The following is an 18,119-nucleotide window of genomic DNA, read 5'->3' on the forward strand; positions in this document are numbered from 1 at the left end:
TGTATATATGCATAGATATGTAGACTGTATAGAACAGCTTTAAGATCAAGGCCATTTGTTTCAACTGAAATTCCATTTAAATTCAGTCAATAAAAAGATGTATCTTCTTCTATACGTGTATGTTTCAATTCAGGAAGTACATTTACATTCCGACCCGCATAGAAATAGAATAGAATGGACATGGTCCTCCATTATATCACTTAACAGCCACTTTCACCTTGTACAGCTGATAAGTTCAACATGGAATGTTATTTCATAGAGAACTAAAGTACCAGGATTCAGAGTATATTGTGAACCTCTCTTGTGTGTGTTTCCAGTGCAGGGGTTGGCAGGACTGGAACCTACATAGTGTTGGATAGCATGCTGAAGCAGATCAAAGAAGAGAGCACGGTCAACATCATGGGCTTCCTCAAACACATCCGCACACAGAGGAACTACCTGGTACAGACAGAGGTGAGTGCTCAGTCCAGATGGGCGGGGTTTGAACTTTTGGGTTGTGCTCCATCAAATGGAAAGCTCCATCAAATGCGTCTAAATCATTTGAAAGAATACTATTTGAACCCAGGTCTGATACCAACAAGAAAACAGTGGATCCACTACAGTAAGATTAGTTGTCCTGTCACCTTACCAGAACAGTACGAATGTCAACACCCAACTAAGGCTTTCAACCCCTACTTTCCCTGTGCATTCAGGAGCAGTATGTGTTCATCCACGATGCTCTAGTGGAGGCCATCTTGGGCAAGGAGACGGAGGTTCCCTCCGGTCGCATCCACAGCTACGTCAACGACCTCCTGACACCAGGGCCCTCCGGAAGGACGCAGCTAGAGAAACAGTTTAAGGTAAGGACATATGCTATTAACAAGTCATAGTGCTACTATTTACATTTACTGTACATTTACAATGGTAAACTTTCCATAAGAACCCCAGTAGGGCATAAAGGGCAGAACTAAAAGTAAAACACAGACTTATTGTTCTCCAAATGTATCGGTTGTCTTTCTTTGTCCTCTGAAAAGAGCAGGTACAAAACCACTGGCACATTCTTAAATATTAACATTTAATCTGCTCCTTGGTTCCAATGTGATTGCAGCTGATATCCTCGTCCAATGCCATACAGTGGGACTACTCAGCAGCCCTGAAAGAGTGTAACAGAGAGAAGAACAGAAACTCCTCTTTAATACCCGGTGAGTTACAGACAGGTTTGTTCATACGTTGAAAGGTTCCAGCACTTTAAAAACCTCCTCTCCTCTTGACCTTGGAACAGCATCCACCACGACTGTGAACAGTTTAGACAATGAGACCTTTTTTACATTTCAGGTTGGGTTTCTACCAGCACTCAACCTCAACATTGTCACTTTCAATAGAACATTTAGCAAAATGCCCGCACACTTTAACCCCTCCTAACTAAAACTGTACTAAAAAAATAAAAGCACAGAAGTTATTTGAGAGCATGGACCTTGAAGCACATTTTGTTTTTGTTTGGTTTAAGACAAATGTCTGACAGAATCATGTTATGTAGGTAAAGCAATGATAGTGGTTTAGTAATGCCGCTCTGATAAAGCTAACCATTCTAATAGTAATATTCTCCAAAAATATATTCTGTATACTTTATGAGGAAGTTTAACAACGTGTGGCTTTGTCTCCAGATGAAAGGTCACGGGTTTGTCTGTCCACAGTGGCTGGAGAAACTACATCAGACTACATCAACGCCTCATACCTCACAGTAAGAACCCAACCATTCTAGATAGAAGAGTTACGGTGACAGATACTAACTACATAGTTACACATAGTAACACATTTTCAGTCAATTTTACTTTTGGTTTCCTGTCCATATTGGCGATCGGATTCAGGTCTCAATGTTCTACCACCGGTTGTGTTCCCCAGGGGTACAGGCAGAGCACTGAGTTCATCGTGACCCAAAACCCGCTGGCCGGCACAGTGACAGACTTCTGGAGGATGATTTGGGATCACAACGCTCAGGTCATAGTCACACTGCCGGAAACACCAAGCCTGGTGGGTATCTATCTGTCGTCCTGGTCTCAAAACCTCTGATGTATGCATGGCAGCCATTTTGTGCCTCAAAGAGGAAGTCCTTACCACATCTGTGTTCTCAGGCAGAGGGGGAGCAGCCATACGTGTACTGGCCCCGCAAGGAGCAGCCAATCAGCTATGAGGCGTTCACAGTGACCCTGCAGAGCGAGAACCACATGTGTCTGGCCAACGAGGAGATGCTGGTGGTGCAGCACTACGTCCTGGAGGCAACACAGGTGAGATCAGCAAGACCAGGGAGATCAGCAAGACCAGGGAGATCAGCAAGACCAGGGAGATCAGCAAGACCTGGGAGATCAGCAAGACCTGGGAGATCAGCAAGACCTGGGAGATCAGCAAGACCTGAGAGATCAGCAAGACCTGGGAGATCAGCAAGACAGGGAGATCAGCTCAGACCGGGGAGATAAGTAAGACCAGGGAGATCAGCTGAGGGAGATCAGTAAGACCAGGGAGATCAGCTGAGGGAGATCAGCTGAGGGTGATCAGTAAAACCATGGAGATCAGCTTGATAAGTAAGATAAGTAACACTAACATGATCAGCTACATAGAGCAGACTAACTACATTGGCCACAGACTGTGGGATCATAACTAAAATATCAGCTTCGTAGAATGGACCAGTCACTATGCACCAGACACTATGGACCAGTCGCTAGTGCTCATTAAATGTTAACACTGTCTATACCCAAACAACCATTAAACCACTGAATTGATACACAGGGGTAATATTAGCAACAAGCAGAACAACTCCATGGAATAAGCATTTCCTTATCTCTTCCTGTATCTTAGCCCATGGTGAAACCAAATGGCCAGTGAAAAGAGTGGAAATTCAATACACATTCTCCATGCCTCAATGAAGCACAGCTGTTATTTTTCACACAGTTTAGACCCGGACATCTGCACCACCAATCACTGGAACACTTTCAACACACACTCACACACAGGCGTACACGCGCACACAGGCGTACACGCGCACACAGGCTTACACGCGCACACAGGCGCACACACACACAGGCGCACACATGCACTACATGACCAAAAGTATGTGGACACCTGCTCATTGAACATCTCATTCCAAAAACATGGGCATTAATATGGAGTTGGTCCCCATTTTTCTGCTATAACAGCCTCCACTCTTCTAGGAAGGTTTTCCACTAGATGTTGGAACATGTATTTTTTATTTATTTTTTTATTTCACCTTTATTTAACCAGGTAGGCCAGTTGAGAACAAGTTCTCATTTACAACTGCGACCTGGCCAAGATAAAGCAAAGCAGTGCGACAAAAACAACAACAGAGTTACACATGGAATAGACAAATGTACAGTCAATAACACAATAGAAAAATCTATATACAGTGTGTGCAAATGTAGTAAGATTAGGGAGGTAAGGCAATAAATAGGCTGTAGTGGCGAAATGATTACAGTTTAGCATTAACACTGGAGTGATAGATGTGCAGATGATGATGTGCAAGTAGGGATACTGGGGTGCAAAAAGAAATAAACATATGGGGGATGAGGAAGTTGGGCTATCTACAGGTGTAGTGATCGGCAAGCTGCTCCGACAGCTGATGCTTAAATTTAGTGAGGGAGATGTGAGTCTCCAGCTTCAGTGATTTTTGCAATTCGTTCCAGTCATTGGCAGCAGAGAACTGGAAGGAAAGGTGGCCAAAGGAGGAGTTGGCTTTGGGGATAACCAGTGAAATAAACCTGCTGGAGCACGTGCTAAGGGTGGGTGTTGCAATGGTGACCAGTGAGCTGAGATAAGGCAGGGCTTTACCTAGCAAAGAGATATACATGACCTGAAGCCAGTGGGTTTGGCTACGAATGTGTAGTGAGGGCCAGCCAACGAGAGCATACAGGTCACAGTGTTGGGTAGTATATGGGCTTTGGTGACTAAACGGATGGCACTGTGATAGACTGCATCTAATTTGCTGAGTAGAGTGTTGGAGGCTATTTTGTAAATGACATCGCTGAAGTCAAGGATTGGTAGCATAGTCAGTTTTACGAGGGTATGTTTCGCAGCATGAGTGAAAGAGGCTTTGTTGCGAAATAGGAAGCCAATTATAAATTTCATTTTGGATTGGAGATGTTTAATGTGAGTCTGGAAGGAGAGTTTACAGTCTAACCAGACACCTAGGTATTTATAGTTGTTCAGATATTCTAAGTCGATACTAGTTGGCCGGGCGGGTGCGGGCAGCGATCGGTTGAAGAGCATGCATTTAGTTTTACTAGCATTTGAGAGGAGTTTGAGGCCACGGAAGGAGTGTTGTATGGCATTGAAGCTCGTCTGGAGGTTTGTTAAGTGTTCAAAGAAGGGCCAGATGTATACAGAATGGTGTCGTCTTCGTAGAGGTGGACCAGAGAATCACCAGCAGCAAGAGCAACATCATTGATATATACAGAGAAAAGAGTCGTCCCGAGAATTGAACCCTGCGGCACCCCCATAGAGACTGCCAGAGGTCCAAATTTGGCCCTCCGATTTGACACGTTGAACTCTATCTGAGAAGTAGTTGGTGAACCAGGCGAGGCAGTCATTTGAGAAACCAAGGCTGTCAAGTCTGCCAATAAGAATGTGGTGATTGACAGAGTCAAAAGCCTTGGCCAGGTCGATGAAGACTGCTGCACAGTACTGTCTTTTATTGATGGCGGTTATGATATCGTTTAGGACCTTGGCTGAGGTGCAACCATGACCAGCTCTGAAACCAGATTGCATAGCGGAGAAGGTATGGTGGGATTCGAAATGGTCAGTGGTCAGTTTGTTAACTTGGCTTTCGAAGACTTTAGAAAGGCAGGGCAGGATGGATATAGGTCTGTAACAGTTTGGGTCTAGAGTGTCTCCCCCTTTGAAGAGGGGGATGACCGCTGCCGCTTTCCAATCTTTAGGAATCTCAGATGATACAAAAGAGAGGTTGAACAGACTAGTAATAGGGGTTGCAACAATTGCGGCTGATAGTTTTAGAGAGGGTTTGTCTAGCCCAGCTGATATGTTGGGGTCCAGATTTTGCAGCTCTTTCAGAACATCGGGGGGGTGGGGCTTGTGCAAGTTGCTGCAGGGGGTGAAGTGCTGTTGGCCGTGGTAGGGATAGCCAGGTGGAAAGCATGGCCAGCCGTTAAAAATTCTCGATTATCGTGGATTTATCAGTGATGACAGTGTTTTCTAACCTCAGTGCAGTGGGCAGCTGGGAGGAGGTGCTCTTATTCTCCATGGACTTTACAGTGTCTCAAAACCTTTGGAAATTTGTGCTACGGGATGCAAATCTCTGTTTGAAAAAGCTGGCCTTTGCTTTCCTAACTGACTGTGTATATTGGTTCCTAACTTCCCTGAAAAGTTGCATATTGCGGGGGCTATTTAATGCTAATGCAGTACACCACAGTATGTTTTTGTGCTGGTCAAGGGCAATCAGGTCTGGAGTGAACCAAGGGCTATATCTGTTCTTAGTTCTACATTTTCTTAATGGGGCATGCTTATTTAAGATGGTGAGGAATGCACTTTGCTGTTCTTTGATGGTGAGGAAAGCACTATTGCTGTTTGTTGATGGTGAGGAAAGCACTATTGCTGTTCGTTGATGGTGAGGAAAGCACTATTGCTGTTCTTTGATGGTGAGGAAAGCACTATTGCTGTTCTTTGATGGTGAGGAAAGCACTATTGCTGTTCTTTGATGGTGAGGAAAGCACTATTGCTGTTCTTTGATGGTGAGGAAAGCACTATTGCTGTTCTTTGATGGTGAGGAAAGCACGATTGCTGTTCTTTGAACCCTATGATCACTCGGCTACACAGCTGATGCCCCTGAACTATTTCAATAACACGAGGAGACATGGCGCTTAGAAAGCTAGCGGACCGGGACAAGAAGATGGGTCTTCGGCGACATCGCAACGTCCTCATCAAGGTAGGAAAGTAACAGTGAAGATGAGGCCTCAGAGTCTGATGTTCAAGAGGTGGACATTGAGGAGGTCCAGGAAGAAGACATGGAAGCCTGAGAGGAAGACAACCAAAGCTTTAGTTTCTAGACTATAATTTTACAGATGTATGTTGATAATGTTTTTGGGAGATGCGATGGATCATTGTGGATCATTCAATATTCCCCTTCTTTTGTTGTTCAGTAAAATCGTCCCATGTGAAGAGTCAACTCATTTAATTAAAGTTCAATTCATAACTGAATAGTTTTTATTTCTATTGGAAGGATTTAACTATTTGCAATTATGTCTACTTAAGGTAAAAGGTTTATGTTTCTGTCTCCATATGATATGGTAAATATATCCAATGCAAAAAACATCTACATTTAAATGGTATTAATATTAATTTGCGTTAATTCCCATATATTCCCGTTTATTCCCACGGAAAGTTTCCACTTCGGAATTTTCCCCAACATGTGCAACCCTAGAACACACAAACACTTTCTCTCTCTCTCTAGCCCTCTCTCTGATTGTGTGTTGTCTCCCTCTGGGCCAGGATGACTATGTTCTGGAAGTGAGGCACTACCGGGCGCCTCACTGGCCCAACCCGGACAGCCCCATCAGCAGCACCTTTGAGCTGCTCAGTCTGGTGAAGGAGGAGAGCTCCTCCAAGGAGGGCCCCACGGTGGTCCACGACCAGTAAGACCTCTCTATTGATTTACTGATTATGTATCTGTGAAATAAGGTAATCTCCACTCCAAACCTGGAACAAATGGAACAGTCCCAAAAGTGCAACCCCCAACTATTTGGCACTCAGGCATGCACTCTATCTCAATACTCTTGAAACACTATTTTTCCCTCTCTTTTCTGTTAATACATTCAAGATGATCCACTCTGAGACCTTAACCTAAGAGGATAAGAAGATATGTCCAAATGTGCAATACTCTTAATATTTATTGGAACTGAAACACTGTACTGACCCAGGCCTATTTAGACAATTTAGACAATCCTGTCTTAAGATTTGCACACCAATAAAAACAATTCATAAAAAGGATTGTATGTGTATTTATCCTCAGTATAGGCTATAAATGAAGAATTTGTTGCATTTGTTTTTGAATTTGTTGCATGACAACTTTGATAGATAATGCATCACAAATATCTCAACCAGCTGGTTGAGTTTCCCAATTAAAGTAAACAAATGTTGTATTGGAATTTGGATAGACTGTTTAAATCATCTAAATATATGATACTTGAATTTACATTATGTCGGCTACATTTACTCATAATGGAAGAGAGGCCTAGTTAAATGAGGGCTTATATAAAATATTAATTATATATGCTCAATGTGTGTGTTAAAATATGAGAATGCATGTAAATTAAGGCGTTTACAGTTTATATGATATGATAAGAATACCAGTAAATTGACATGACATGAATGTTCAACTTCCGGCGCCGACAGAGATGGCCGCCTCGCTTCGCGTTCCTAGGAAACTATTTGATAATAATTGATAATGGATAAAACAGTCAGTCATTATGTAGAGAATCATTGTACAATCTTAACCGCTGTGAAATATATTTTCCATAACCCAAAATATTGTATTTTCAGCTGTTTGTAGATGGTGTACAAAACCGAAAGTAAAAGATGCAAAAAAATGGAACTTGAGAAAGGGAAGCAAAGAACTAGATCACATAGAACATATCTACCGCATCTTAGACTTGCTGTCAATGAGAATGAAATATCTATAACTCACATTTCTATGAATTTGGTTGGGTCACCCAAAAAGCTACAAACAGTGCCTTCAGAAAGTATTCAGACATCTTAACTTTATCCACATTTTGTTACGTTACAATCTTTTTCTAAAATGGATTAAATAAATACAAATCCTCAGCAGTTTACACACAATACCCCATAATGACAAAGGAAAAATAGGTTTTTAGACATTTTTGCAAATGTATTAAATGTAAAAAAACAGATATTATTTACATAAGTATTCAGACCCTTTGCTATGAGACTCGAACTTGAGCTCAGGTGCATCCTGTTTCCATTGATCATCCTTTAGATGTTTTTACAACATGATTCAAGTCCACCTTTGGTGAATTCAATTGATGGGTCATGATTTGGAAAGGCACACACCTGTCTATTTAAGGTCCCACAGTTGACAGTGCATGTCAGAGCAAAAACCAAGCCATGAGGTGGAAGGAAATGTCCGTAGAGCTCCGAGACAGGATTGTGTCGAGGCACAGATCTGGGGAAGGGTACCAAAAATGTCTGCAGCATTGAATGTTCCCAAGAACACAGTAGCCTCCATCATTCTTAAATGGAAGAATTTTGGAACCACCAAGACTCTTCGTAGAGCTGGCCACTCGGCCAAACTGAGCAATTGGGGGAGAAGGGCCTTGGTCAGGGAGGTGACCCGATGGTCACTTTGACAGAGCTTTAGAATTCCTCTGTGGCAATGGGAGATCCTTCCAGAAGGACAACAATCTCTGCAGCACTCCACCAATCAGGCCTTTATGGTAGAGTAGCCAGACGGAACCCACTCCTCAGTAAAAGGCACATGACAGCCCGCTTGGAGTTTGCCAAAAGGCAACTAAAGATTCTCATTTCATGATAAATAAGATTATCTTGGCCTGAATGCCAAGCGCACATCTGGAGGAAAGCTGGCACCATCCCTACGGTGAAGCATGGTGGTGGCAGCATCATGCTGTGGGGATGTTTTTCAGCAGCAGGGACTGGGAGACAAGTCAGGATTCGAGGAGAAGATGACCAGAACGAAGTACTGAGAGATCCTTGCTGAAAACCTACTCCAGAGTGCTCAGGACCTGACTGGGGCGAAGGTTCACCTTCCAACAGGACAACGACCCTAAGCACACAGCCAAGACAATGCTGGAGTGGCTTCGTGACAAGTCTCTGAATGTCCTTGAGTGGCCAAGCCAGAGTCTGGACTTGAACCCGATTGAACATCTCTGGAGAGACCTGAAAATAGCTGTGCAGCAACACTCTCCATCCAACCTGTGACAGAGCTTGAGAGGATCTGCAGAGAAGAATGGGAGAAACTCTCCAAATACAGATGTGCCAAGCTTGTAGCATCATACCCAAGAAGGCTTAAGGTTTTAATCGCTGCCAAGGGTGCTTCAACAAAGTACTGAGTAAAGGGTCTGAATACTTATATAAATGTGATATTTGCATATTTTTGTTGTTGAATAAATTTGCAAAAAAAAAAAAAATGTTTTTGCTTTGCCATTATGGGGTATTGTGTGTATATTGATGAGAGAGAAAAAACAATGTAATCAATTTTAGAATAGGGCTGTAACATAACAAAATGTGGACAAAGTGATGGGGTCTGAATACTTTCCGAATGCACTGTAGTCTAGCTTAGTGGACAACTCTTTCACCCTGGTAGAGCTTCTTTTTTTTAAGAGTTCCTAAAATTGTAAATCAACAACATATTTGTAATTGAATCATTCTTAAATTATGTTTAACAGGTAAACAACATTTACATTCTAATTTCCCATTTCATACACAATTTGTACAAAAAAATTGTGGTAAATCAAGTTTGGTTTTGCTCACGTTCACTTCCATCTTTGAATGCGTGTTTAAAAATATATGGGAATCTGATAATGAAAACCAAATGATAATTTTACATTGGGTGAGATGATAAAATATGCCAAACAAATTTCATAGGGTCTCATTTCATTTCAAATTGGTGGTCAAAATGAGATCAACCACCGGGTTGCGCTGCCTGTTAAAGGGTTAAGGGTTAAAGGGCGCTTAATTCTCTGCTTTAACCACAGACAACACTGTAAAGGTTCACTAAAGACGTACAGGATTAGTACTCTATACTCCAGTTTGGCATAGCCCTTGGCTAATATGACAAGAGTTTACATTTTTTTTTCTTTAACTTTTATTTAACAAGGCAAGTCAGTTAAGAACAAATTCTTATTTACAATGACGGCCTATCCCGGCCAAACCCTAACCCGGACAACGCTGGGCCAATTGTGCGCTGCCCTATGGGACTCCCAATCACGTCCGGTTGTGATATAGCCTGGAATCAAACCAGGGTCTGTAGTGAATTTTGGATTTCCTCTAGCACTGAGATGCAGTGCCTTAGACCACTGCGCCACTCGGGAGCCCTTAAGATATACAAGGTAGGGCTTCACCCACTCTGCCCATAATGGGTGACGACACACTTTGGAGATTAATTTTAATTTCCTATTGTTACAAAATACATTTTACCAAGGCAAATATGATTGTTCATGTTCTGAGTCATTCAGTGGGGTCTTTCTCTAACATATCATTAACATTATATCCAGGAATTCGGATTACATAACCTAATATGTTGGATAATAAGCACCGACCTCTTTTCAAATCAAATTGTATTTGTCACATGCGTCAAATACAACCTGTGTAGACCTTACCGTGAAATTCTTACTTACAAGCCCTTAACCAACAATGCAATTAAAAAAAGTGTTCATAAATGATTTACTAAAATAAACTGAAGTAAAAATTTGAAGAAAATATATAAAATGAAATAACTATAAAATAACAGTAGCGATGCTATTGGGAGGGGGAGGCACAGGATAGTCAAGGTAACATGTACATGTAGGTAGAGGTAAAGTGACTATACATAGATAATAAACATACAGTAGCAGCAGTGTAAAAATGGGAGTGAGGGGGGTCAATGCACATAGTCCAGGTAGCCAAGTAGCTGTTCAGGAGTCTTCTGGCTTGGGGGTAGAAGCTGTTCAGGAGTCTTATGGCTTGGGGGTAGAAGCTGTTCAGGAGTCTTCTGGCTTGGGGGTAGAACCTGTTAAGGAGCCTTCTGGCTTGGGGGTAGTAGCTGTTCAGGGGTCTTCTGGCTTGGGGGTAGAAGCTGTTCAGGAGTCTTCTGGCTTGGGGGTAGTAGCTGTTCAGGAGTCTTATGGCTTGGGGGTAGAAGCTGTTCAGGAGTCTTATGGCTTGGGGGTAGTAGCTGTTCAGGAGTCTTCTGGCTTGGGGGTAGAAGCTGTTAAGGAGCCTTCTGGCTTGGGGGTAGAAGCTGTTAAGGAGCCTTCTGGCTTGGGGGTAGAAGCTGTTAAGGAGCCTTCTGGCTTGGGGGTAGAAGCTGTTAAGGAGTCTTATGGCTTGGGGGTAGAAGCTGTTAAGGAGTCTTATGGCTTGGGGGTAGTAGCTGTTCAGGAGTCTTATGGCTTGGGGGTAGAAGCTGTTCAGGAGTCTTCTGGCTTGGGGGTAGAAGCTGTTCAGGAGTCTTATGGCATAGGGGGTAGTAGCTGTTCAGGAGTCTTATGGCTTGGGGGTAGAAGCTGTTCAGGAGTCTTATGGCTTGGGGGTAGAAGCTGTTCAGGAGTCTTCTGGCTTGGGGGTAGTAGCTGTTCAGGAGTCTTATGGCTTGGGGGTAGAAGCTGTTCAGGAGTCTTATGGCTTGGGGGTAGTAGCTGTTCAGGAGTCTTCTGGCTTGGGGGTAGAAGCTGTTCAGGAGTCTTCTGGCTTGGGGGTAGAAGCTGTTCAGGAGTCTTATGGCTTGGGGGTAGTAGCTGTTCAGGAGTCTTATGGCTTGGGGGTAGTAGCTGTTCAGGAGTCTTCTGGCTTGGGGGTAGAAGCTGTTCAGGAGTCTTCTGGCTTGGGGGTAGTAGCTGTTCAGGAGTCTTATGGCTTGGGGGTAGAAGCTGTTCAGGAGTCTTATGGCTTGGGGGTAGTAGCTGTTCAGGAGTCTTCTGGCTTGGGGGTAGAAGCTGTTCAGGAGTCTTCTGGCTTGGGGGTAGAAGCTGTTCAGGAGTCTTCTGGCTTGGGGGTAGTAGCTGTTCAGGAGTCTTATGGCTTGGGGGTAGTAGCTGTTCAGGAGTCTTCTGGCTTGGGGGTAGAAGCTGTTCAGGAGTCTTCTGGCTTGGGGGTAGAAGCTGTTCAGGAGTCTTCTGGCTTGGGGGTAGAAGCTGTTCAGGAGTCTTATGGCTTGGGGGTAGTAGCTGTTCAGGAGTCTTATGGCTTGGGGGTAGAAGCTGTTCAGGAGTCTTATGGCTTGGGGGTAGTAGCTGTTCAGGAGTCTTATGGCTTGGGGGTAGTAGCTGTTCAGGAGTCTTCTGGCTTGGGGGTAGAAGCTGTTCAGGAGTCTTCTGGCTTGGGGGTAGTAGCTGTTCAGGAGTCTTCTGGCTTGGGGGTAGAAGCTGTTAAGGAGCCTTTCAGACCTATCTGTTGACATAGTAGGGCAGGTTTCTCGTAATGACTTGAGGATTTTACATTTTGTGGTCCTTGTCTTCAAAGATGTTTCCGCCGGTCGCAAAAACCTAAATTAGCATGACAAGCTGAATTAAATGTAAAAGGCTTTGAAAATAAAAAGTTGGCAAATGCTCAGTATTTCATAGATATGTTTTTTTTTGTGATAAATCTTCGAAAAATAACAGGGATTTTGAATGAATAGGAAAATCTATTACTAAAATATGAAAATACATGTCTCAAAGTTGATATATAAGTCTATCTTATATTGTTTTATGTCCTGCGGATTCGAGAAGATTACAAGTGCAACGGGAAAGTGAGCCTGTCAGGTAGCCAGTAGCCTGAATTCTTGCACTGAATCCAGCCTCGCTGACGGGATGCAATTATTATTATTTTTACCACTTTCTTTCTCTGTCCTCCATTGATTTAGCCACATTAGCCTACAAGGGTAGAAATGCCAATAACTTTTGAGGAGTATCTACACAATGAACATATTATTTTTGAAAATAGTTTTTAGTTGGACACCCTAGATAAGGTTACTTTTACCACCACTTCAAGGCGTGGGTCTGATTTTGCAGGGTTGGCGGTGTTACTGCGGGAACCTTCTGTGCCCTGTCAACTCTGGTGCGCCAACTAGAGGCGGAGAGCTCTGTGGACGTGTACCAGGTGGCCAAGATGTTCAACCTCATGAGGCCCAGGACCTTCACTGATGTTGTATGTCAATCTGAAGCAACGACTGTACCTGTTTGATGCACTGTGGCCATTTTGTGTCTCAACATTCTCCCTTCAACAGCACAGTTTCTCTATTCCATTTCTCTTTCAGGAGCAGTATCAGTTCCTATACACAGCCATGCTGAGTCTGGTGGGCACACAGGAGGACGAGAGGATGCTCCAGTCCTCAGACAACAACGGAACAGTCCCAGGGGGCACCGCCAGCACAGCAGAGAGCCTTGAGTCCCTGGTGTAACCATTTACATTTTAGTCACTTAGCAGAATAGGAGTAATTAGGGTTAAGTGCCTTGCTCAAGGGCACATTGACAGATTTTGTCACCCTGTCGGCTCAAGGATTCGAACCAGAGACCTTTTGGTTACTGGCCCAATGCTCTTAACAGCTAGGCTACCTGCCGCCCTATGGCAACAGGGCCCCTAACTTGTCAGTATGTATTCTCGCCTATCTCACAGTTTTCTGTTTTTATAAACTGCAGCTTTGCCTGTTTACCCTCTCTTCTGTTCTCCATCTTTGAATGCATTTTCCAGACCGCTGGACATGATACCCTATGACCTTGTAATGTGTGCCTTTGTATATTCATCTTGTAGCCTACTTGTAATGGCTCTCATACAATTGAAGTCAACTTTTTTGATGTTTTGTTGATACTGCTGTCTTGAGATATTTGCTTTACTCTGTTTCATATTTATTTTCAGTAAGCAAAAAAAAGGGAACATGCTACTTTTTACGTTAAACATGTTTTGTTAGCCTATTTTTTGTTGAGTCAATGCATTGAACAACTAATTATTCTGTCTAACATTGAATATGCTATTTTGTTTGTAGCAACAGTGAGCTTTTGAAGTCAAATGCATAATGGTATGAAATAATACATCTAATATGTAAATAATATTATAGCAACCAAGTCAATGGACCAAATTTCTATTTATACTTCTAGATTTTTATATTTTACTACAATTTTTGTCAATTTTTTTATGTATGGCTGCATTCTAAAAATAACTTAGTCAAAACATTTTTTATGTTTTAATATTAGTGTTCTGTATTTTGTAAAGTACTAAATATGAAGCATGGGGTATTGACACTTTTTAGCTGTACATTAAACATTGCTAGAGGATTAGACAGGATTAAACAAGTGAAAGAAAATTCAAGGAATGAGTTTTTGTAGTGTTCTGTATTTTTTTGTAGTGTTCTGTACAATGAAGAGTTTGTAGAAAAAAAGGGGAGTGCTGCTAGAGTACACAATAGTAGGTCTTCGTAAATAGAAGGTGCTCTTTGGTAAATTGGCCAACAAAAAGAAAGGAGGACCAAGGCACTCTTCATATAATTAAAATGCCTTTATTTGTAGGGCATGTTCAATGGAACAACGATTTATTTATTTATTTATTTACTCTGGCGCGTTTCGGCTGCATGACCTTTGTCAGGGATCCATCTACAGTGCCTTCAGAAAGTATTCACACCCCTTGACTTTTTCCACATTTTGTTACAGCCCGAATTTAAAATGGATTACGTTTAGATTTTGTTTCACACTGGCCTACACACAATAGCCCATAATGTCAAAGTGGAATAATTGTTTTTAGAAATGTTTACAAATGAATCAAAAATGAAAAGCTGAAATGTCTTGAGTCAATAAGTATTCAACCCCTTTGTTATGGTATGCCTAAATAAGTTCAGGAGTAAACATTTGCATAACAAGTCACAAGTTGCCTGAACTCACTATGTGTGCAGTAATAGTGTTTAACATGATTTTTGAATGACTTCCTCATCTCTGTACCCCACACATACAATTGTCTGTAAGGTCCCTAAGTCGAGGAGTGGATTTAAAACACAGATTCAACCACAAAGACCAGGGATGTTTTCCAATGCCTCACAAAGAAGGGCACCTATTGGTAGATGGGTTAAAAAAAATATCCCTTTGAGCATGGTGAAGTTCTTAATTACACTTGTGATGGTGTATCAATAAACCCAGTCATTACAAAGATACAGGCGTCCTTCATAACTCAGTTGCGGAAGAGGAAGGAAACTGCTCAGGGATTTCACCATGAGGCCAATGGTGACTTTAAAACAGTTACAACATTTAATGGCTGTTGTTAGGGTTCCTTCCTTACGTCCTTGTCAATCATTGGTTCATTGATGAAATTAGCATTATGACAATATCTTTAATGAAATAATTCAAAAACCTTTATTAATGCAATTGCATGTTTCTGAGAAAGTTCTGCATCAAACAAAAAGTCTCCAGTTGTTTTGTTACACCCTCAGTCTATCCTGGTGATGTCACTACCTACGTCATTACCTTTTTACTCCTGAGACCAAAACTCTATATAAACAATGGCTTTTTAGTGTTATCTAAAACTTAGCAGTAAACGTCCACTCCCCAAAGCTGATTATTGTAGTCTTATCTCCTCCGCTCCCCTGCAGAGCTCCTTCTTCACAGTCACACATTCTCAGAGAGGCCTTTTTATAAGAAAGAGGGAATTAAAAAACAATTGTGGAATAGGAAACCTCTACAATGAATATATATTGTTAATCTGTAGTCTAGGACCCTATAAATGTAAGGAGGGAGGGGTCTTTTCATCCCTCCCCTTCTATTAATACTACATAAGAATAATCAATTATTCTAATATATCAAACATTTTGGTACAACCCTTTTCATGAATGGAAAATAATGTAGTGTCATTATGAAAGAAAGCCATCTAAATATATACATAATCGTGTTCATTTTAGCACCAACTGTTAGATAAAAAAATGCTCAGATCTTGTAAATGAATAATTTAAACCCTTCTAAAGCGCATACATCCACTTGGCAGGTTGGGCCCTACAGAAGCCTATGGCTTGGATGGTCCAATTCATTCACCCAATATGAGGGCATACAATTAGAATTCATAATAACGGCACAGTTTTTTTATAGCCGCCTTCACTGTGGAAAAGGGGCCCCAATACATGTCATGTTGATATGATTTTCAGTTTGCTTCCATGATTGGTTTGGCATTCGTCTCCCTTATAAGATAATCATCTAAAACAATTGCTATTGTGTATTTACAATCCCCTTCTCCAAACGGATTACTCATTTACCTAGGTCTTATAAATAGCTCTTATCAATGTATAAATGACAGTGCATGGAGAATGGCGTTATTTCTATCAGAAAAGATAAAGCAGATGCTTTTTCCACTTGGAACCGGCAGGTTCGCTCGACCTTATTCATGGTTTCATCACACGTAAAGATGATGGAATTAAGAGAGAATTAAGGGCTCTATTCATTCAGATCCTTTTTTTTAGCTGAGATCAGCATATCAGTTGTTATGGTGGAACTATGTTAGAGCTGTCAAATCCAGAAGTGACTCTCTACCTTATACCTAAAGCGGACATTGCCATTAGCTGCACGGAGTCCGTTTAACATCCTTGTTTTACAAGTTCGAACACTGGAATGCGATAAGTAATCTGCACCTCAATTAGCATGATTAGAAATCATCTTTATTTTGTTTAATGATTTTTCAATTTGAGGATAATTATTTCTATATAGCCTACACTTTCTCATTTTGAACTTCTAACATGGTTGGACCGGATGTGGCTTCCAGACAATGATCGCAAGAGCAGCTGCTCAATGATTTGGTCTTCAATGCAGTTCCACCTCCAAAACAACCACTATGCGGATGTTTGCTATCGCCGGTTAATGCTTGATCTGATTGAATCTAGGTCTTAGTCAAGGTCAGAATACAGCACATCTGTAGACACACCTCCACCCAACCTTGTCTCAGAGCATTTCTTATTATTCTGTATCTAAATATGAGACACTCCATTTAGTATGATGTGTTACGTTTCGTATGGTATGTATTTATTTGTGGCTGTCCATCACCCATTGCGTATGATTTGTTACGAATAACTTTTCATGGTATCTGTGAATTTGCAAAAATAGGGGAAGGATTAGCTACAATGGTTAGGGTGAGGGTTAGGTTAGGTACCATGCTAAGTATTTGAAAAGTTGCTAAAGTTGTCCATGATGAGATTCGAACTCGCTAGACGTTTGCGTTATATGTCCACCCAGACTAACCAGCCTACATTTATTTTTGCCTTAATGTAACCATACCAAACTTAACATATCATACTAATTTGCATGTCCATATTTGTTTACTATGTTATGTCTAGTCTGAGACCGGCTGCTCCGCCACACCTTCCTTTCTTTGATCTCCACCCCAAATGAAAAGCGGGTGAATAGCATCCTATTCTCGTGCTTAAATTCAAGGTCAGAATACGGGCTGAGAGAAACACGCATGTAAAGGGAATTACGTTATATTTACGCATGATCAACTTAAGTCAGAAGTTATTATTGCCTCCTAATACAGTCCATTTGACCCCATCACATCAGATTAGTAAGTAGTTGTTTGAAATAACACATCATTTCATAGTAAGGCAGCTAGACTAAACCTTAACAATCAAAAAAGGTATGATCTGTAATAATAACAATAATAGAAATATGTCATCTCTCAATAAAAACATTACAATAGAGTAAAAAAATATAATAATGAGAAAATATGAAATGTGTTGCATTCACTCATAACGAGTCCAACTTTCCTTGACACTTCATAAGGAGAAAAAAATAAAAACACAAAAATGTAAACTGGTGTTTCAACCAGATAATGCTGTCAAAAACAAGAACTTACTGTCTGCCTAGTTGTTGTGCAAGTCATAAAAGAAAGTATTTTTAAAAATACTGTAACTGTCACATGGTGTTTATTGTCTAACCCTTTCTTGAAACCTTCCCCAAATATTATCAGGGGGCTTTGTGGTGGGTCTGTATTACCTTGTTGCTTACAGCAAGCATGGATGACCACGCCATCTAGTTAAACCAACTTTAATGTTTTTCCGCCATTTGCTATGATAGAATGACCTTTCGGCAGGCCCGATAAGCCGTTAAACAATATGTGCTGGAAGAAGACAAACGGGTGGCTTGAAGAAACAGATCCATCTTAGACATTGGATTATGGATTCCCGGTGACAGAGATGCGACTCTATGGAGTTATGGAATAATCCCTGTGGAGAATTGGTTATTCCAATTGATTTTCATGTTCTAATCCCGTCTAAGACTCCAAAAGAAATGCGCCTTTTCAGGGGAAAATAGGTCAAGTGTCCAGACACCGTCTTGACCAGCAGCTGTATCCATACCTTAATTTGCATTTTTTTACTTTTAATAATTGCATGCCCAATTATCCCTGGCTTGGTGGCCTAGTTTGCATGGGCGAGCCTACATTGAATG

The 18,119-nt window shown here is 41.6% G+C and overlaps 1 protein-coding gene across 1 annotated transcript in view; it reads left to right on the forward strand.

The window, feature by feature from the left end:
- Positions 1–14,485, forward strand: part of LOC135556896 (receptor-type tyrosine-protein phosphatase zeta-like) — a 53,955-nt gene extending 39,470 nt beyond the window's left edge. Inside the window, 9 exon segments of the mRNA XM_064990305.1 lie at positions 318–453; positions 693–839; positions 1,088–1,181; positions 1,644–1,720; positions 1,882–2,010; positions 2,112–2,264; positions 6,493–6,635; positions 12,726–12,861; positions 12,971–14,485. Of these exon segments, the coding sequence (XP_064846377.1) occupies positions 318–453; positions 693–839; positions 1,088–1,181; positions 1,644–1,720; positions 1,882–2,010; positions 2,112–2,264; positions 6,493–6,635; positions 12,726–12,861; positions 12,971–13,114 (1,159 nt within the window). The 3' untranslated portion in view covers positions 13,115–14,485.
- The last annotated feature ends 3,634 nt before the right edge of the window (positions 14,486–18,119 follow it).

This window comes from Oncorhynchus masou, chromosome 15 (assembly GCF_036934945.1).
Source record: "Oncorhynchus masou masou isolate Uvic2021 chromosome 15, UVic_Omas_1.1, whole genome shotgun sequence".
Lineage (NCBI taxonomy): Eukaryota > Metazoa > Chordata > Actinopteri > Salmoniformes > Salmonidae > Oncorhynchus > Oncorhynchus masou.